General features: G+C 45.3%; 1 protein-coding gene across 1 annotated transcript in view; it reads right to left on the bottom strand.

Moving 5' to 3' along the window:
• Positions 1-723: 723 nt before the first annotated feature.
• Positions 724-8804, bottom strand: part of dag1 (dystroglycan 1) — a 42868-nt gene continuing 34787 nt past the window's right edge. Inside the window, exons 3-4 of the mRNA XM_018693484.2 lie at positions 4951-5409; positions 724-4844 (exon numbers count right to left, since the gene is read on the bottom strand). Of these exons, the coding sequence (XP_018549000.1) occupies positions 3018-4844; positions 4951-5409 (2286 nt within the window). The 3' untranslated portion in view covers positions 724-3017. The remainder of the gene's footprint in view (positions 4845-4950; positions 5410-8804) is intronic.

Genomic DNA, 8804 nt, shown 5'->3' with positions numbered 1-8804 from the left:
GTGATCTGAGCTCAGCTGTTTGTAGCTTTGATTTTACCTCAAACTCTGGAGGAAAGAAAAACTTCCTGTGATGTGATGTTCCTGCAGGAAAGAGACAAAATGGCGCCACAAATCATTTTAGCAGCGTCCCTGTGATAGATTGAGCTTGTCTGGCGCTTTGAAGGCGACTGATTAGGCCCCGGAAAAATGCAAACTCAGCACATCTAAAATATGCCAGGATCCCCAATCAGATTACCAGCACATTTGAGATGAGAGTTTATTTGCTTGTGCAGTCCTAAACTGTGGTAAATGGAAGAGTTAATGCTGAAGGTCTTTACAGATCATACTGGTCTGCAGCCTCCCTTTCATATTTTTAAGAATTTGTCAATCAGTTTTCATAAAGACTGAGACGAGAGATGTGTTGATTCAAAATGAGGATAGTGCTGATTTTATGACCTTGTTGTGTACACGTTCAGTCGAAACACACGGCGTCCTAATCAAATCAAGATCAATCCTCCATTCATCTTCGTCATCACCATGATCTGTTTATCCATTCTAACAACGAGCCATGTCTTGGGAATTCATTCATCATTGTTTCCTCTGCTTTCAACCTAAACTCTGTCATGAATTATCACAGAGGTGCAACAGAGGCGGCAAACTGTTTACATCCAATCAATATGGTGAGTAATCGATGCAAATTATCAGTATGCAACGTGTGGACAGAGAGATGGAGCTGAGAGACTGTTTTCACAGCGTAGCCTTTTTAATGGGCAGAGCTTTCAAACTGAATTGTCCAACCAGTCATTTAATAGCAGAATAATTTAGTACAAAAAGGACAGCAGTACGACCGTTCCCAGTGAGTCCAGAGACCGGAGGTGGTTGCCAGGCTAGGAGCCGTCTAGGGAGGTAAAACCTCTCGTGGACTTTAGACAGATTGATTTATCAATTCAAGGCTAAGTGGGAGCAGTAGAAAAGTGACAGTGACCAAAAACCAGAGCATGACGACAGACAACGTTTTCCACAGGCGGAAAAACTCCCAACAGAACCAACACAGACGACTTAAATCAGATACATGAATGAAGAAGGGGTGATTTTTTTTTGATTTTTTTTTTTTTAATCGTACCAGTTGGTTTTATTATGACAATGCACACTTGATAAGCAAAAGCCTTGGCATCCTGCAAAAACCAACAATATTATGACAATACGAGTCATTCGCTGGAGCCTGCATCGACCAGTCGCTGAGCGGACTGCTCCTTACATTATTATTGCAAAGGGTCACTTTCAGTTGAAACTCATCAGCAAACATAAAAGGACATAAAAATAAAATTTGTGATTACATACAATATGGGTCATTCCATCTTTGTATAGTGGGAGATACATTTTGATATGCAAACACACACAGTAAAATAAAACACTTGAAATATGTGACCCATGACAACAGAAAAAAACAAAAACAAAGTGTACATAATTGAATCATAATCGAACTTCTAGGCTAAGATTTTACAAATCACAGAAGACTAATCATTAATCATGTTTTCTTTTAATAATCAAACAATTTGAGGCTGTATCAAAAACTTTGTAAAAAAATTAGAAGGAGATTTTCTTTGACCGCGTTTCTGTGAGCTAATTACTGGAAATTTATGGTTCTTTCTTCCTTCGATCGTCTTCTCTGTGACCTCTAAAATGTGAATATCTGTACAATCCCATCTGGGACAGTCTCCATTGGCACACAATGTTTCCTCTCAGACCGGAGAGAAGAACTGCCTCATTATGTAAAAAAGAAATAATTATCCCAGGGCCAAAATAAACTGTAGGGCTCTACTTCCTGCTCAGGTTCGTGTTGTATGCACTCGTATGGCGTTTCTAACTTCAAGTAAAACTGTCGCCAAATTAAGGTCGAATTGGATGAACTGAGATCCGCATACAACTAGATCCACATTAAACCCTGCATGTTTTCCTGCTGCTTGCACCTTATCGAGCCGGTTAGATCTGCTGATGGCATGGGAGGGCAACTGGGAGGAAGGTGGGATTTTCATCTAATGAGCTGTTATTGACGTATTGTTGTGATATCAAAACAGGAATTATAAAAAAGCTCCTGCAGGTTACTTTAGTGAGGCAATCCCTTTCTCTTCTCACTTTCTTCCACCACCAAAAAAATATAACACAATCTATCAGAACATCTTCCAGATATACAGTGAATTTAAAACCAATGAAATAAACAAATTATTTATTATTCATCTCTAAATCTTTTTTAGGCTACCTTTGTTATTCTCATCTTTACTAGACATTGTGAATAAGGATAGAAACAGACAACTAGTGTTAAAAGGCAAACCGTACTGAATCTGAATAAACACACCCATTCATTCACACACCACACACTCCTCGGCCTCCCATTCTCTTGTGTCGTCTGCAGGGGTGATCTGAGATCCTTGTGATAGCTTTTGTTTTTTCATATTCAGAGAATCTCACTCTCTTTATTAAAAACACGAGTTGTTGCCTGCAGTGGTCTGATGGCAGTTCACTGTCTTCTCGTATTACTTAAAAGCAAGACAAAATAAGAGTTGTTAGGCAAACGATTCAGTCCAAAAAAAACAAAAAACAAAAAAAAAGAATTTTAATAATCTTGGGATAAAGACGAAAAACAAAATAAAAGCCAGTATCCAAATCAACAGAAGAGAAAAAAATGAAATGCTGGGAAGGGAGAGCACGTCTCCCAATTGTCGCTTCTGACCAACTGGTCGACCCGAAAGCCAGTGTGACGAGAATTTGTTTGTCTTAGGCCACTGTAGTAGCTGTGGCTACCACTAAAACAGTAGTCCCTCCCAGCTGTTTCAACCAATCATCCCATCTGTCTACTGTAAAACCCCACCCGACTTATCACTCCCCCTTCCAAACCAAAGTCCCTTGTAGCTGTTTTGTACTTTAGCACCTCTTGTCATCTCTCCCTGTAAATGTCCAGACAGACACCAGAATGGAAACCGTTACAGTTCCTCAGGCATCCTCTCCCTCCGCCCCACGAGGGGAGGGTTAAACAAGTCTTAGGGCGGCACGTAGGGAGGTGGTGATCTGTAGGGAGTCATGTTCTTGGGACGGGAGCCCTTGCCCTCCATGGGAGCGGTGAAAGGAGGCGGTGGCTGGTAGGGAGGTGCGTTGGGGTCTTCATCCCGCAGAGCTGTGTACTCCCCCAGCAGTTCCTGGTTGAGGGGAGTGGTCTCTGGCGTGGCCATGTTTGGGTACTCGGGGGGTGGAAGTGGGGGTTTCTCCTCCTGGAGAATCAAGGGCATACTGGAAGATGGAGGCGGCTTAGAGTCATCCAGTTCATCTGCAAAGATAATTGGCACACCTTTTTTGATGAAGGTGGCCTGGTCTTCGATGGTCAGCTTGCCCTTTCGTTTCTTCCTGTAGCAGATCATTGCAATGATACCTGCTATCAACAGGATTGCCGCGACCACCACAGCAGGAATGACCGTGTGGAGATAGACGTCATCTGTGCTCTGCCGGCCTGTTCCCAGGGCTGGAGTGACTGCTGGAGGTTCTGGTATGTCGATCTCTCCAGGTGGGATGAAGGAATACGTTCTGCAGCTTGCCCTTCCTTTCACCATGACATCCAGAGGTCTAAATTCAGGCTCCATGGAGTAGCGGAAGGTCTGTGACGGCCTCCCGTCAGCATTGGCCAGCGTCCTGCTCATGACTGTGAGCTGTTCCTTTGGACACGGGTGCTGTGGGAGGCTGGTGTTCGTCCACTCCACCACAATCGACCCTTTGGTGATATTCCGGAGACTCACCGTGCTGCTGTTGCGGTCTCCCAGGGCATACGCCAGCTTCTTGACCAGAAGGATTTTCTTGTGGATGTCATTGGTTACGGAACGTGGCTCACCTTCAAACCGAGCCGTGAAGATCACAGGGGTCTTGTCGTTGGCGGGCCAGCGGTTCACACGGACCTCGATGGCATCAATTGCACTCAGGCCACCTTTGTCAGTTGCCTGCATGAAATATTCATGTTTTCCCACATGTTGGACATCAGGCAGGCCATAGAGGAGTTGGCTGGTGGTGTTGAACTGGATCCAGGAGCCATCTCCAACCACTTCATTGTGGTTCTGTCTCAGGGTGAGACGCAGCTTGTCTGTTGTCCCGTCCTCTTTATCGAAGAATGTATCAGATGGGATCTTAACCTCGAAATAGGTGCCCACCAATGCATTAACCTGGTCGATAGGGTTACGCAAGGTAGGCTTTGTATTGTATGGATCCGGCACAACACCGGGTGATGGGGTGGTGCGCCTGGACGGCTTCGCTGTGGACGTCTTTGGCTCTCTGGGCGCTGGTGTGGTCTTGGGCCTCTTGGGTTTCTTGGTAGGTTTTCTGGTAGGTGTGGATGGCGTGGCAGTGGCTTCCACATAAGTAGGCCGGGTCATGGTTGGCTGGATGGAAATGGTACTGGTGGTCTCCATCACCCTCGTTGGTTGAGGAGGTCCCAGGGTTGGTGTGTGGGCGATTGGGTCACGGACTCTGATCGTAGGCTTGCCTGGAAGGGGGACGGGGCCTCTTACAGGGGGAGCAGAGCTTTCAGTTGGTGCAGCAATAGAGGGAGAGGACAGGGTGGGGATAATCCTCACTGGAGGCTCCACCACAGTTGTTGGAGGAAGCACTGCCAGAACAGGTGTTGGAGTGTTGTTTAATTGGCGCCTCACCCGCTTAGGGACATGGGGTTTCTTGTTGGCAATGTGCCATCCCACCACAGGGTAGCCAAGCTTGGCTGACATCGTGCCCTCCTTTGCAGGACCCTGGACACTGTTGATATTTGGGACTGTGCTCTGGTCCAACGAGCAGCCGAGCTTCCAGGACAACAGAGCGCCGTTCTCCACCACCTAGGGCGACATTGAGAATTACTAATTATCCATCAAATTATAGAATTAAAATATTAATTCATCCACAAAGCCACCTGTGCATGTGCTCGTTTGCACATTCACTCACCTTTTTAGCATTCCCCGGCCCAGCCATGAACGCAGACATGTCAAACAGCCTGTTGTTGACGACGGGGAGTATCTTCATGTGCTGGAGCCCCACCCCAGAGAAACTCCTCATGCTATCCAGGAGCTCCACCCTCTGCTCTGAGCTCATCTTGGTTAAATCTGCATCCAGGATCACCGTCAGCACTGTGACCGGCTCCTCGTTTCCGCACATGAACGGCTGGACATCATCTTCGGTGGAGGCCTGGTTGGACGTCAGCTGGGCCGAATCTGAGTCCGAGTGATCCTCAGGGTGCACCTCGATGGAAAACACCTCTGAGGAAGAGGACTTTGTGTGGTTGGAGATGGATACGGAGATGTAATGGACACCTTTGTCCTCCTCCAAAGGCAGACCCCGCAGGATTCTGCTGCTGGCGTCCCAGTGCAGCCAGGCAGGGAGGGAATCCTTACCCATCTCGGTAATCTGAAACACAGCAAAATGACAGACGTTCCAGTACACATATGTTTTTCATAGGACAGATGATTAATCAACACTGAGTTATGATAATCGTGATTAAGTGGGGTTCTTTGATTTGATGGGATAAGAAATGTTGATATTTGTAAACAAAATATGAAACACCCCAAAGAAAAATGTTAAAAACACTGATCTGGAGCCGGCGGAGAGCGAAGGCTTACAGACCTTAAAAGCTTTCAGAGGCAGAATGTGTTAATTGTGAAAATGCTTTGCTTATGAAGGGTAATGTACTTGGCTGTTTTGTTAGATAGAAAAAATACAGAAATCAAAGTTTTGAAGCTTTTTGTCTTCTGCACAACAACTGAACAGATTCAAGGGCAGGTGCTTTTATTGGATCGGCTGTGGTCTTCACCAGTGAAACGCTGACCCTTTATCTTGTAGAGGTGTCACCCTCACAGTTTGTATTTGTTTATTTGTCTAAATTTAACCGATGTGTTATTGATGCATTTTGTGTTTTTTATCGACACATTTTTTTGACAGGAAGTGAAGACAGGTGCAGAAATGACGGGTTCATGCTAAAAACAACATGAAGAGGATTCACTGCTGAGGCATGGTATACACTGACACACACACACACACACACACACACACACACACACACACACACACACAGGCTGAAAAGCAGTGCTCTGAATTGTAATTTAAATCCGACTAAAATTAAAATAACTTGGCCAATTATACGACTGGGGACGTCCCCGTGGCAGGAGGCTGATGGAGAGAAATGGATCACAGGGGAGTGACAATGCATCCACACACATAAATCCAAAAACAAGAACAAATGCGTCCTGTGCTCCCCAGCCCCTACAAGTTAATTCTGCGGCTAATAAATCCTGGTTGATAAATTATGTAGCGGCAGTGCTCCCTCGACACATCATTAATGCTCTAACCAGCACACAGGCAGCGCCGGGGGAAAACACACACACACACACACACACACCAAGCGAGTGCACACCCACTGTCAAGTATGCCGACATGTGCCAAAAAAATGGATGCACATATACAAGGCCACAGAAAGACACACAAGGCTGCACATGGAGAGCTGTGTGTGCATTTTCCCTCAGACAAACCAAACACGTGGCCACCTAGACAGAAGTCAAACACACCCCCCCCCCACCTTGCCAGGAGCTGGGCTTTTAACAATTATCCCCTTGTGGACAGCAACTCATTTAAACCCCCCAGATGAGCGTCCACACCCTCTCAAGCCTCTTTTTTTCTTACAGATACTTGGATCTCCTTCTTTTTCTACTTTTTCCAGAAGCAGAGGAAACAGCGAAGGAACACAGTGGAAATAAGCTATTGTAATGATTCTATTTCTTTATTTCGGCCTCTTTTTTGCACCCAGTTCCCTCTGTTCTCTCCTTGTTCCTTTACCTCTTTCTTCTTTTGACACCTTGCCCCTCCTCTGTATCCCTGCTTTCATCTTTCCTGCTGCCAGTATTTCAAAGATGGCATTATCAAAATGTGACAGTCCTTTTCAGCGGCAGATAAAAGCTAATTTGTGGGGTGGCGATGTGGGAAGATGTCATTATTCTTGTCCAAGATTATAAACCTGGCAACTGCAGGAAACACAGATTTGATTACCAGAAAACACACAAGACCGTTACGACGTCAGGACACTGTACATCTGCCTGTAAAGAAAAACAAGAAACAAAAACACTGGTCTTCAACTGTAGGCTCCTCCAGTCATGTTTGATTTAATTTGTCACAGTGTCCCACAGCCTCAAAACTTCAGACCGAGAGCCTCTTGACATGGCATTGCAAATTAAATCACAAAGAGACAATGAAGGACAAGTGAGTTGCCAGGCAGTAATCTCATCATAACTGTCATAATTGCTCTGTAAATTAATCAATTGTGTCCTGAAAGCACAAGGATGATCGCTTTCTTATCTGCTGCCAATTAAATATGGATAAAAGAAGGAAAACAATAGGTGACACTTAAATTCATTTTTGTGACATTTGGCTCATGTGAGGCAACTTCTGAACATGGAGGGACAAAATAAGCAGTGAGGATCTGCAGTCTTGTGTCTATCAGCAGCTACTCATCCTGAACTGAGCAACACAGGAAGCCTGTGGCTGCACTGGATAACTTCCAGTGGTGATGACTGAGTGTATCCGTGCTGCTGCAAATTCTATAGCCTCGCCGCAGCTTACGGACCAGAAGCAAACTCCTCTAAGTCGATGTTCCCGGCTCAGCAAGTGTTAAAACAAAAACACAATAGTGCCTTTTAAACTCCCTACATGAACCCAGCAGAGAGCTTGTCTCCTTCCTCCCTAAAAGAACATGAAAAATACATCAAATCCCCCAAAATGTCAAGAAAAATATTTCATATCTTTTCCTGGCACAAGGCTTCAGTGCAAGAGAGCTTGATGTTTTGGCCCTAAAGGTTATCGTGTGCTCTCACAGACTCCTCCAGCCTCCCTCTCCCTCCCATACAACACATACCACTGGCAAGGTTACCGCCTGAGCCCTTTTAAAACAGCCGGGGAAAACCCTGCATTTTGGAAGATTTATTTGGAGAAGCACAGAGAGCCGGGCAGCGAGAACGAAGGCGACCGAGCTACTTTCTGGGAAGCTATTAAGGTGGTTCCAAGGGCAACTCAGGCCAAAGACGTAACATACAGAGGCAACAATTAAAGTTAATTCACTCAGGGCTTCTGCTGAGCAGTATGATAACCTTTCAGAGCAGCAGTTAACGATGTTCAAGAAGTTTTCGACAGGGAAATCATGTTTACTTACCTCTGAAAAGTCTTGAGTAATATGGCTTTTGAGCAGGAACACAATTACTTTAAGTAGCATGTACAATGAATGTTAATGTTGATGGCATTAAAAAGCCAAACCACTGAGAGATAAGAGCCTTATGGATGATTTAAAGAGTGAATCGCTGACGTGTATAAAGAGGTCTAAGCACGGCTGTCACCCACATCCATCCACCCCCTCCCACACCACACACACACACACACACACACACACACACACACACGACTTAAAAGACTGTTAATTAAAATGAAATAAATGATAATCTCATCAAAGTTGGGACTTGTTTGATCATCTTTCTTCTCACTGACACACACACACACACACACACACACACACGTCAGCCATAAAGCCACCATGACTATCAGCACTATAAGCCACAGTAATGGGCACTGTGCTGCAACAAACTCGGGTGAAAAACCTTATTTGAAGTCTCCGTGAGCGACAGGCATGAAACACTAGGAGACATTATCACATATCACTGGCATCATCCTTATTTTACTCTGCATCACTGGCCGCGCTCACTCTGCCTCCTCAGCTGTTTTGTTTAGAGTTACAGTCGTCAGTCGGTCGCTGAGAGGAGCTGCAG

Source organism: Lates calcarifer, linkage group LG12, assembly GCF_001640805.2.
Source record: "Lates calcarifer isolate ASB-BC8 linkage group LG12, TLL_Latcal_v3, whole genome shotgun sequence".
In the NCBI taxonomy this organism is placed as follows: Eukaryota; Metazoa; Chordata; class Actinopteri; family Centropomidae; genus Lates; species Lates calcarifer.
Note: the sequence above shows the minus strand (reverse complement) of the source record. Positions and strands in the feature narration are given on the sequence as shown.